Below are 13,216 nucleotides of genomic sequence, written 5' to 3'. Positions count from 1 at the left end.
AAGAAAGCCTTTATTTGTCACACATACACTCAAGCACAGACTTAAGCATACAGTAAAAATTCTCCTCTGCATTTAACCCATCTGAAGCAGTAAACACACACAAGTGAGCCAAGAGCACACACACAAACCCAGAGCAATGGGCAGCTATGCTACAGCACCTGGGAAGTAGGTGGGGGTTAGATGCCTTGCTCAGGGGCACTTCAACCCAACCTCAGGCCATTGCTGTTCCATGTTAACCTAAGTGCATGTCTTTGGACCATGGGGGAAACTGGAGCACCTGAAGGAAACCCGGGCAGATGCAGCGAGAGCATGCAAACTCCACACAGAAAGGCCCCCCATCAGCCAATGGGCTCAAACGCAGAACCTTCTTGCTGTGAGACAATAGTGCTAACCACTACACTCCCATATCACTTAAGCTAAGAAAGAAGAAAAAAATGTGATTCTAGTTGGCCATATTTGCTAAAATGTTCTGTACGTATAGTACAACTTGGCTTACTCAACAAAAATGGTCAGCAACAATCATATTTTAGCAGTCAGTAGTTGCAATTTTTTCAAACTTGTGCTGTACCATTTGTCTGATTTACACGTAATTTGGTGTACATGACCTGATTTCATCAAACCATTTCAAAGTTATTTCCAATGAACTTTTAAGGTGTGACCCTGATTGACTCTATGGTCATTATTTTGTGATGTAAACATTCAAAATGTCATGAAACTCAATGTACTTCATTGAAGTTGAAGTTTGGAGTGGTTAATCATCCTTTCTTGCAGCTGAATAGCTGAATTACGAAAGTTGCAGCTCAACATGGCCAAGTTGAAGGTATACAAAGGCGCCGCCATACTACTCATGTTTGATCAATGGAACACAGCTCAGATATTCATACCCAGAGGCAATTTAAAGCAGTCAGTTAACCTAACTGCATGTCTTTGGACTGTGGGGGAAACCGGAGCACCTGGAGGAAACCCATAAAAACATGGGGAGAACATAGCACATCAAATTTTGTGACATTTTGTCCAGAGGGGGTGCTATAACTGAAACACTGCAATATCTTAAGATCTGTTAGAAATGTCAAATTGTGTGTGATTGTACTTGGCCAGTTATACTGTTGAAGATGTTGAACCACTTCTAATTCCACCATTGTTTGTGACTTCTGCAACCTGCTTGCACCCCAATGAGCCCCACTTGCGGCTATATTTATTACTATTATTATTATTATTATTATTATTATTATTATTAGTCATGGTGGTAGTAGAAGTATTATACATTATTTTCTGATATGAAAATTGGATATGATGATCTGCTGTGTGCACTGTTTTCACAATTTCATTGTTTCATTGATTCTTTGCCCCCCCCCCCCCATCTTTTTTTTTCTCCCTTCAGGTGCATTTGTGATGAGAGTAACTGCTACAGATGCTGATGATGAATCTTATGGAAACAGTGCCAAGCTTGTGTATAGTATACTACAGGGACAGCCATACTTCTCTGTGGAACCTGAAACAGGTAAATACTCCCACAAGATCAGATGACAAAAAGTAATTTTAATAGCATTCATTCTTAAAAACAATCTATTTAATAAAATCCATTTTAGTCCTTCCATTTTCACAGTATAACAGCTGCACATATTTTCTGTTGTCTACATGGAATCAGTTGTAATACTCATTGACATAGCAATGTCCTTTAATCCCTTGAGCTTGTGCTGTTAGGTGGTCATGATACTCAGTCAGAAAATGCTCTGAGTAAACATGTTATTTTGGGTCACTGTATTGAAAGCAGTGCAGTGCAGCTATGGGCTAATGCAACTGTATGAGAAATACAATTTGAGCATTGCACTGTGTGGTTGCATTCTGTTTTTTTTTATAACCCATTTAGATGCTTGAAATGCAGAATCTTTACCCATTCACCTTAGACTTATTCCTTTGACAACTATCATTCCAAACTACCATCTGGTGTCTTAATAAGGCATAACTGGACCTGAATACAGAACAACAAACAAATACAAAGTGAGAGACTAAATGAAATATTAAAACATATGAGCAAAATGCAATGCAACAAGCATGACATTCCAATTACTCAAGTTATCTCAATCTACTTGTGATGCAGCTAATATATTTGATGGATGGTCTATTTTATTCAGTCTGCTACACTAAGCCAATACATGTTCAATCTAAATCAGTATGAAATCATTATGCCAGACTAAAAATTCTACAGTGTTGTTAGGGATTTGCAGTGAACCAAAATGTGATCATCTTTACATAAAAGTCCTTGTGCTGCTGTGGTAATTTGGCCACGGCAAACATATTTTAATATGAGAAGATCCCATCTGGCTGAAGTGCATTAAGCACATTTATAGTTCAGTAGAGCCTTCACAAGTGTTTAATTTAATATAATCAAAATCCAGAGATATTAAGTGGATGTCAAATACACCTCAAAGTTTATTCTGTAAGGTTGTCGAAGAAAATTGTTTTCATAAACTCAATTAAATCTCTCAATAATATGATTCATTAAAGAATGTGCAGCCTTTATCGATAACCCATTTCATCAGTGAGGTGGTTCAGAAATTATGACAGATCAACAAATTTGATGTGAATGAAATTTAATTGAATTAATTGAGACCTAAATATTATATTACCTTTTTTTTCATATGTCAGAAACAAGCTGTTGCTACTACTACTACTACTACTAATAATAATAATAATAATAAAAAATGGACAGTATGGTGGTGTAGTGGTTAGCACTGTCGCCTCATAGCAAGAAGGTTCTAGGTTCGAGCCCAGGGGCCGACAGGGACCTTCCTGTGTGGAGTTTGTATGTTCTCCCCGTGTCTGCGTGGGTTTCCTCTGGGTGCTCCGGTTTCCCCCACAGTCCAAAGATAATAGGTTAGGTTAACTGGTGGCTCTAAATTGACCATAGATTTGCGTGTGAATGGTTGTTTGTCGCTATGTGTCAGCCCTGCGATGACTTGGCAACTTGTCCAGGGTGTACCCCACCTCTTGCCCACAGTCAGCTGGGATAGGCTTCAGCTTGCCTGCGACCCTGTACAGGATAAGCGGCTACAGATAATGGATGGATGAATAATAAGCTAACAGATCAACAAATTAGTTTAATAACTGTCAGAGACAAGTAGATTTAATATACAGATATTAAAAGTATACATACCCCTGGTAAAATTATGGGACTTTGTTGTAAATATTGAAACAAAGATAAACCTTGTTCGATTATCCTAATCTAGATCATTCCACCTTCAATGTGATTACACTGTAGCAATCAACAGCCTTCAAGTGAAAAAAAACAAATAGAAACATTTTTGGATTAAAAAAAGAAAGAACTTACAGTAACCCGGTGGCATACATGTACACAACCCTTAATTAAAAAAAAGAAAAAAAATTACCTTGCTCTTGTAATACAGCGCTCAGTATTTCTGGGTAAGAGTCTACCAACTTATCACATATCGATATCACATTCCTCCCCTTCCTTGGAAAAATGCTCCAGATCCATCAAATTCCTGTGTACAGTTCTCTTCAAGTCATTCCACATGTTTTCAAAAGGATTCAGGGCTCTGACTGGCCCATTCCACAGTGTTGATCTTCTGAAGCCATTCCTTTGTTGAATTGGATTTTTGCTTTGAGTCCTTATAATTTTCTTCATCCTCAGCCGTTTAACAGACGTCTGTGGTTCAGACAGTTCAGAGGTTTTGTTCCAGAAAAGACTGGTATTTTGGAACTGTCCATAGTTCCCTCTATCTTCATAAGAGTCTCAGTCCCAGCTGAAGCGAAGCAGCTCCATGGTAAATCTGAAGTTTTGGAAATTGTTTTTTACTTTTCAGCAGTGAGATCCTGTACATGCTCTATAACAGCTTTGTGGACCATGACCTCAACAATCAGACGAAACCAAGAAGATGTTAAAAAATACTACAGAAACAGCTGCTCTTTATTTGGAGTTAATTAGAATCACTTCATTGATGACAGATGTATGATAATTACTTTTGAAGATGAGTTTGAATTTGGTTAATTCTGAGTTACATACCCCATTATAAAAGCATGTGTATACTTATGTACGGGTTAGGGTTAGATTAAGTTTTTGTTTCATTTTTCTTTTTTTCTTTGCTTTTCACTTGAATTTCATTGGTGCTATATTACATTAAATTAGAAAAAAAAAGATCTGACGTAATTTATTTTGTTTTCACTTTTTACATCACAACAACTGGGAATTTTAACAGGGGTATGCAGACTTTTTTTTTAGTTTCCACTCTATATATCATCTTAGCTTTCAGAGTTACATAAGTATTAATCTTTTGTTGTATTAATTATTTTATGTTGTTAGGCCCAGATATGCAATTTTAAACTTACCTGTTTGCTTTACAATACACACTGTTAACTGCTAGATAATGTAATTAATGTTGGACAGTGGTGGCAACTTGGCAAAAAGAAAAAAAAAATGGGAGTGAACTATAACTATATTCTGGAAACTGTTTCATAGATAGATAGATAGATAGATAGATAGATAGATAGATAGATAGATAGATAGATAGATAGATAGATAGATAGATAGATAGATAGATAGATAGATAGATAGATAGATAGATAGATAGATAGATAGATAGATAGATAGATAGATAGATAGATAGATAGATAGATAGATAGATAGATAGATAGATAGATAGATAGATAGAACAATCATTCAATGATAAAGACAAAAGACAACTTTTGAATCACAGTGGCCCTCAACCTATGGTTAGTGTATGATCATGTCCTAGCCTCGTTGCACATTCTGGGCAGCATTTGAGCCAGCTGATTCACTCCCAAAGGAACACCAGCATACCAGATAATATTGTTGACAGTAGTTGATATTTGGACTGCAGGTAGAGGGCTTTTGCTTTGGGTGGAATTTTGTTAAGGTATTTCTTTCTTTATACTTTATCTAAAATGTTTACTGGATGCCATACCAGACCTTATTATAAATAAATAAATAAATAAACTAACTAACTTTTTGGGTTACCAGAGTCAAGTGCAGCAGGGTGTCTCAGTTTTTGCTGGTCTTTGGATGAAATTGGATGGTAGCATATTGTAATACATTAACGTATCTCAAAAAAAAATAATATTATGAAAAAGTAAAGATGTTCATATTTAATACAGAATGTTAATTCTTAAATCTATATATTTTTTTATAGATAGATCTGGATAGCTACAAATGGAAAAGAAGTATGTTCTGATAAAAAGAAAGGTTGCAAAACGTCACATAGAACCTACCAATGTTAAGGTCATAATAGGCATACATTTTTGTTTTCAATCAGGTGTGATAAGGACAGCTTTGCCCAATATGATTCGGGAGAACAGGGAACATTACCAGGTGGTAATCCAGGCTAAGGACATGGCAGGACAGATGGGTGGTCTCTCAGGGACTGCCACAGTCAATATCACACTGTTGGATGTCAACAACAGCCCTCCTCGCTTCCCTCATAGTAAGACCCTGCTTTTCCATACTGTACATGTGAACATTATGATAAGTCACTGCATTGAGCTAATCCTGAGGGATCTTTGTAAAATTTGTGTGCATTCTCCAATTGACCTTCCTGTAAACAACTGTTTGTTTGGATGCATGTGAAGGTTTTCATGTCCTACATACAGTGCTTTCAATAAGTATGAATCAGGGCTTGGTTCTACTTTTCACTTTGATCAATGTAACAGGTCAATTTGGCCACATGGAAACCATGATGGAAACCACAATAATGGAGCACACACACCAGTTGGGGAGGTTCAGATAATTTTGAGATTGGCCTCAAACATAAAGACATTAAATTACTTTAGTAGATATGTTTGAGCTGAATGCTAATGCTATTGTGGCCACTCAGTGGGTATAACTGCAGTGACTTCCACATATGAGAGACATATTAAGAGACATATGCAGAGAGACGATGTGATTGGTCACACAGATGCTGTAAAGGCTGATAATGCAGTGCAATTTTAAAATACTATGGCTTGTGCTGGTAAAACAATAGGAAACTCTAATGCTAACAAATGTGAAAGTTGTGCAAACTCTATTTAGAGGTGCACACATGCTATTTCAGACATGCAGGAAGTGTGTAAATGCCTGTTACACGTGTTTAGAGTTTGCATGTTCTCCCCGTGTCTGCGTGGGTTTCCTCCAGGTGCTCCAGTTTCCCCCACAATCCAAAGACATGCAGATTAGGTTAATATGGGACGGCCTTGGGCTGAGGTGCCCTTGACCGAGGCATCTAATTCCCAACTGTTCCCTGGGCGCTGTTAGCATGGCTGCCCACTGCTCTGGGTATGTGTGTGTGCTCATTGCTCACGTGTGTGTGCATGTGTGTGTTCACTGCTTCAGATGGGTTAAATGCAGAGAGGAAATTTCACAAGTGTGTGATGAATAAAGTTGCTCTTTCTTTCTTTCTTTCTTTCTTTCTTTCTTTCTTTCTTTCTTTCTTTCTTTCTTTCTTTTTTTAGCCTCCACTACAGCCCTCATGTTGCTGAACTAATTGAGAAGTACATTGAGCTAAATGAAAAAAACGTGCCATATCTCGTATAACTTTCAAAGAATTTTATTTTGAGATTGGCCTCACAGTGCTTGGCAGTAGGCACAGTTTTCACATAAGTGAGAAAAATCTGAATCTGTCATTTGCAAAATGTCACAAAGCATTAGTTTCCAGTTGTTTTAACAGAGCAAGCTGTGGTATATGCAAAATTGCACCAGCATATATGGTATACATGTGACCAATCACATCATCACTCCATATACATTTCCGCATATGTCTCTCCTATGTGGAAGTCACTGCAGTTACACCCACTGAGTGTCCACATCGGCATTAGTGTGAGCATTTGCATTCAGATCAAACACTGCGGCGGCACGGTGGTGTAGTGGTTAGCGCTGTCGCCTCACAGCAAGAAGGTCCTGGGTTCGAGCCCCGGAGCCGGCGAGGGCCTTTCTGTGTGGAGTTTGCATGTTCTCCCCGTGGCCGCGTGGGTTTCCTCTGGGTGCTCCGGTTTCCCCCACAGTCCAAAGACATGCAGGTTAGGTTAACTGGTGACTCTAAATTGACCGTAGGTGTGAATGTGAGTGTGAATGGTTGTCTATGGCTACGTTTACATTACGTCGAATCAGCGGATCATCAGATTAACGTTCTTAAAACGATTCGCGTTGACACTAAAACCGTTAGCCGTGCACACAGCAACACCAATACGCGGATACGCTCGGCTCCGCAGGCATCCTGCGCTCCAAATCACTCCGCCCTGAACAGCGAGTGCCCTCTGGAGGGTGTGCACTCCGGCCCTGCGCAGCTCACAGAGCGCGCGAGTGAAGTGCACAAGCCACGATTCGGGACTGAGCCGCTGTGTGTGAGATCCCAGCGCATATCACTTATTACTTGCAAGTGGAAGGATGGCAAGCCTAAAGACAATCATAACTACACAATGGGCAGTATTTGCATCAGTATTTGCAGTATTTTCATACTTTTATACTCTTTAATGAAAGGTGATACAAGGCGGAAGTCTGCGCCGTTTTTCAGCAGTCGCGTCACATGACCAACACCAGCGAATCAGGAAGGTGGATGTCACAGTGACGTTGTCCAATGAGACGCCAGCTAGAGCTCAGCACAGCGTATTCGCGTATTCTCAATGTTTACACAGCACCGGAGCTGATACGATCTAGATTGAATACGTGGACGCTGGCGGATTCCCGTTTCCCCGCTTTTTCAGGGGGGTTAATGTAAACGGACAGTGCATCCGCGAAGAAAACGAGATAGATACGGTCTAGTGTAAACGTAGCCTATGTGTCAGCCCTGTGATGACCTGGCGACTTGTCCAGGGTGTACCCCACCTTTCGCCCGTAGTCAGCTGGGATAGGCTCCAGCTTGCCTGCAACCCTGTAGAAGGATAAAGCGGCTAGAGATAATGAGATGAGATGAGATGAGATCAAACACTGCAAAAACACACAAAAAAAGCCCCACCTACAAAGTGGATTTAATATTTTTATATTTGAGGCCAATCTCAAAATTCTATGAACCTCTCCCACTACTGTGTGTGCTCCATTATTGTGGTTTCTGTCATGGTTTCCATGTAGCCGAACTGACCCCAAAGTACACTGACCTAAATGAAAAAAGTGCATGTTTTCCTCCCATTTTTTCCATGTCCCTTCTGGGGCTCTGTAAGAAAGAATATGTCACAACAACAGTTAATTAAAGGAGGCCGTCCACCAAAAGTCAGTGCCTAGGTAAGAAGGGCATTAGCCAGAGAAGCAACCAAGAAGCTAAGGGTAATGTTGCAGAAGTTGGAGAAATCCAAAACTTGGACAACAGATGTTTACAGGACAACCTTAACACAAATACTCCACAAAATTTTCTGAAAGAGTTTCAACAAGAAAGCCATTAGCTATATGGAGGTTGCCAAAAGACATGAAGGAAGACTAAGAGCACTCAGAAAAGGTTCTCTGATCTGATGAGACCACTTTGAACATTTTGACTTTTGCTCAAAGTGCAAGGTTATGCTTATCTGTGAGTTGGGTTATGCCCAACTATGCTTATCACTCTGAGAACACTCTTCCCACAGTGAAGCATGGTGATGGAATCATCATGGGGGCAAAGTGTATGCAAGCAAATTCAGGGCAATGCTGGAAGAAAACATGGTTTGACATTGAGATGAAGACACTGAATATTACCTTCCAACAGGACAACTACCTAAAGCATACTGCCAAAGCTGAACACCAAGAATTTGAAAGTGTTAAAATGGCCCAGTCAAAGCCTAGACCTAAATCTGACTGATTATCTGTGGTAAGAATTTTTAAGCAAATTGTTGTTCACCAAAAATCACTATTCAATCTAATAAAGTTTGGAACAGAAGTAAAAAAAATTAGGATCCAAATGTGCAAAGCTGCTAGGGACATATCCCAGAAGACTTGAGGCTGTAACTGCACCCAGGGTGGTTCTGCCAAGTATTGACGTGTGTGTGTGTGTGTGTGTGTGTGTGTGTACCATATGTACCGTATATATCGTCTCGTCTTCTTCCGCTTATCTGGGGCTGGGTCATGGAGGCAGCAGTCTGAGCATGGAAGCCCAAACTTCCCTTTCTCCAGACACCTTGGCCAGCTCCTCGGGAAGAACACTGAGGCGTTCCTAGGCCAGCCGAGAGACATAGTCCCTCTAGCGTGTCCTGGGTCTTCCCCGGGGCCTCCTCCCAGGGGGACATGCCTGGAACACCTCCCCAGGGAGGCGTCCAGGAGGCATCCGAAAGAGATGCCCGAGCCACCTCAGCTGATTCCTCTCGATGTGGAGGAGCAGCGGCTCTACTCCGAGCTCCTCCCGAGTGACTGTGCTTCTCACCCTATCTCTAAGGGAGCGCCCAGCCACCCTGCGAAGGAAACTCATTTCGGCTGCTTGTATCCGTGATCTTGTTCTTTCGGTCATTATCCAAAGCTCATGACCATAGGTGAGAGTCGGAACGTAGATCGACAGGTAAATCAAGAGCTTTGCCTTTTGGCTCAGCTCCTTCTTCACCATGACGGACCGGTAAAGCGACCGCATCACTGCGGAGGCCGTACCGATCCGCCTGTCGATCTCACGCTCTATCCTTCCCTCACTCGTGAACAAGATCCCAAGATACTTGAACTCCTCCACTTGAGGCAGGACTTCTCCACCAACCTGGAGAGGGCAAGCCACCCTTTTCCAGTCGAGAACCATGGCCTCTGACTTGGAGGTGCTGATTCTCATCCCAGCCACTTCACAATCGACTGCAAACCACCCCAGTGCATGCTGAATGTCCTGGTTTGAAGAAGCCAACAGGACAACATCATCTGCGAAAAGCAGAGACGAAATCCTGTGGTTCCCAAAGAGGATTCCTTCCGGCCCCTGGCTGCGCCTAGAAATTCTGTCCATAAAGATTATGAATAGAACCGGTGACAAAGGGCAGCCCTGCCGGAGTCCAACATGCACTGGGAACAGGTCTGACTTACTGCTGGCAATGCGAACCAGACTCCTGCTCCGTTCGTACAGGGACCGGACAGCCCTTAGCAAAGAGCCCCAAACACCATACTCCCAAAGCACTCCCCACAGAATACCACGAGGGACACGGTCGAATGCCTTCTCCAAATCCACAAAGCACATGTGGACTGGTTGGGCAAACTCCCATGAACCCTCGAGCACCCTATGAAGGGTATAGAGCTGGTCCAGTGTTCCACGACCAGGACGAATAGATAGATAGATAGATAGATAGATAGATAGATAGATAGATAGATAGATAGATAGAAACAGAACATCTCTTAAACTTTGATACAGTATTTCAAAATATGATATGCAGTCATTGTATTATACTGTATATTGTAATTTAAACTGGAAATGTATTAAATATTTTTTATTGTATATCCAAATAATTCAACATTTGCATTGCATTGGCTGTTCTTTTCAAAGCAATCTACTATGATTTACTGCAAAATAAAATATTGTACTGTGCAGTTATCCTTATTTTTCAGACCTTTCCATCCATGCTTTTTGCCTTTTCTTGCTTTCCCAACCCTGAATCAAATTGTATCAAATTTTCTATATCAAATTGTAAAACTCCAATCCAGGAACAGTTGTTAACACTACAAAATTAACTCTTTTTAAATTACAGGTTATAACACTGTAAAATGTTGAAAAGTTCATCGGGGTGAATATTTATGCATGGTAGAACATTAGATCTCTGTAGGATACATTTATGTGCTTGCCATGAAAACTTCCAAAATGAAAAAAAAAAATTAGATATTTCTAATGGGAGTAGACATTAAGTGTGTGTAAAAGAGTGATAGAGAAAGAAGAACAGAAGGCAACAGAGCTTCTTTTAGTTTGAGAATCCTTCTTTTTGCTACACTTAAATCCGGTGCATGAGGCAACACTGGGAAAAAAAAAAAGCACAAGCCTAGGGGGAAAAATAAATAAATAAATAAACTTTTAAAAAAAAAAAAACTTCACATGAAAACTCCAGTGGTTCACTGGAGCTAAAATTCTATTAAACAATAACCATAGAGGGGCAACTTTGTGTCTCCCCTGAGAAGTGGGTAAACAAAGACATAAATGCATTCTACACTGGTGGAGAGAACAAAAGGTTCACTCAAGCACCTGGATGTTTACTCAATTTACTCACTTCCCTCATTCCTTCCCAAGGTGCATACCATCTCTCCACGGCCGAGTCAGCTGAACTGGGATCTTCTGTTGGACGGATAAAAGCAAATGATGCAGATGCGGGGGAGAATGCTGAAATGTGGTACAGCATTTTGGATGGTGATGGGCAGGATGTATTCAGTGTCATCACAGATGGAATGACTCAGGAAGGGGTGATCATAATCAAGAAGGTGAATGGACAAGATATCACATGTTCCAAACATCTGAATCCTGTAAATTGTTATAATTCAATATTCAATCAGTCAGGAGCCACCTTAAAACATTCTGTAGGGGTGAAATAATAGCATACAGGTAGCTCCTCGCATACACAAAGCACATGCGGAACAAAGCCCCATACTTAAAAGAATATGGTAATGCATCAACCTGATTTTTGATGGGTTGACCATATGACATTTGTATGTATGTACATATTAACAACAAACGTGTACCACCACAGAGTACCCAACCCTAAGTGCAGAGCAATGCAAAGCAGTGTATCTCAAACACTTGGCCACTGGACAACAACATTTGTTTTCTTTATTTGCATGATATAGATGGGTTTTTAATTCAGTGGTTATTTTTAATGTGCTTTTTAAAAAATAACATGGGATTACTTACTAACACATTTTACAGAAAACATTTATGACAGTTGCATATAAAACTAGTTAAAACAGTTTTATTAGTCCACTAGCTTAGTCTAGCATGACATGAAAGATGTAACCAGACAACCGTTTGACATATCAAGTTTGATACTCGATCATAACTATCTAGTAATCATGTAAAGTGAAAGCGCTGGTTCACTGCTGTCCATCAGGCACCCAGCAGAGTCACACCATGATAAATGTCATGGTGGTGTTTCTGACGCATGATATGCAGTGTCAAAGAAAATAATAAATATGAATTCATAACTGTGATGCAGATCCCATTATTGGCATCGCATTCACAAGACAATGTATCAATTTATTGATGCAAAATACACTACACTACACAATTCAGTGGTTCATTTGCTGTAACATTATTATTCTATTCAGGTTGTTTTTGTGCACTTGCAAATATTTTGCTAATACACTTATCAGGAGCTCTGCTTTTAGGCAGTGCCTAAATATCTATATTACTATGATGTTTTACAGTGATAATGGAATTATGACAATCAAACATAAATTGAGATATTATGTCTATAAACAGAACATCTATTAAATTTTGATACAATATTTCAAAATATGATATGAGGTCATTACATTATAGATTGTAATATAAATAAGAAAATTATTAAAAAATTTTCATTGTATAACCACATCATTCAACATTTGCATTGCATTAGTTGTTCTTTTCAAAGCAAGATACTCTGATTTACTGAAAAATAAAATATTGGACGATACAGTTATCCTATTTGCTGAGAAAGTAATCCCTTCAATCAAAGCCATCATGTCCTATTAACTGAAGAATGATGCTTAATTCTGTTCTATTAACTTCCAAAGACACCTTTATTCGCTTTTGTATAGTACAGGGATCTTTTGGGCTTAGCCTTAGCTCTCTCTCTCTCTCTCTCTCTCTCTCTCTCTCTCTCTCTCTCTCTCTCTATATATATATATATATATATATATATATATATATATATATAGGCGGCACGGTGGTGTAGTGGTTAGCGCTGTCGCCTCACAGCAAGAAGGTTCTGGGTTCGAGCCCCGGGGCCGGCGAGGGCCTTTCTGTGTGGAGTTTGCATGTTCTCCCCATGTCCGCGTGGGTTTCCTCCGGGTACTCCGGTTTCCCCCACAGTCCAAAGACATGCAGGTTAGGTTAACTGGTGACTCTAAATTGACCGTAGGTGTGAATGTGAGTGTGAATGGTTGTCTGTGTCTATGTGTCAGCCCTGTGATGACCTGGCGACTTGTCCAGGGTGTACCCCGCCTTTCGCCCGTAGTCAGCTGGGATAGGCTCCAGCTTGCCTGCGACCCTGTAGAAGGATAAAGCGGCTAGAGATAATGAGATGAGATATATATATATATATATATATATATATATATAATTGAAGTGATGTATTAAGGCCAGTCATTGGCCATTTTAGGTAAAATACC

General features: G+C 40.1%; 1 protein-coding gene across 1 annotated transcript in view; it reads left to right on the top strand.

The window, feature by feature from the left end:
• Positions 1–13,216, top strand: part of LOC132897807 (cadherin-10) — a 55,973-nt gene that overhangs the window by 24,422 nt on the left and 18,335 nt on the right. Inside the window, exons 3-5 of the mRNA XM_060939031.1 lie at positions 1,382–1,501; positions 5,292–5,459; positions 11,145–11,332. Of these exons, the coding sequence (XP_060795014.1) occupies positions 1,382–1,501; positions 5,292–5,459; positions 11,145–11,332 (476 nt within the window). The remainder of the gene's footprint in view (positions 1–1,381; positions 1,502–5,291; positions 5,460–11,144; positions 11,333–13,216) is intronic.

The sequence above is a fragment of the Neoarius graeffei genome, chromosome 14 (genome assembly GCF_027579695.1).
Source record: "Neoarius graeffei isolate fNeoGra1 chromosome 14, fNeoGra1.pri, whole genome shotgun sequence".
NCBI lineage: Eukaryota > Metazoa > Chordata > Actinopteri > Siluriformes > Ariidae > Neoarius > Neoarius graeffei.
This window is presented reverse-complemented; position numbering and strand designations above follow the sequence as displayed.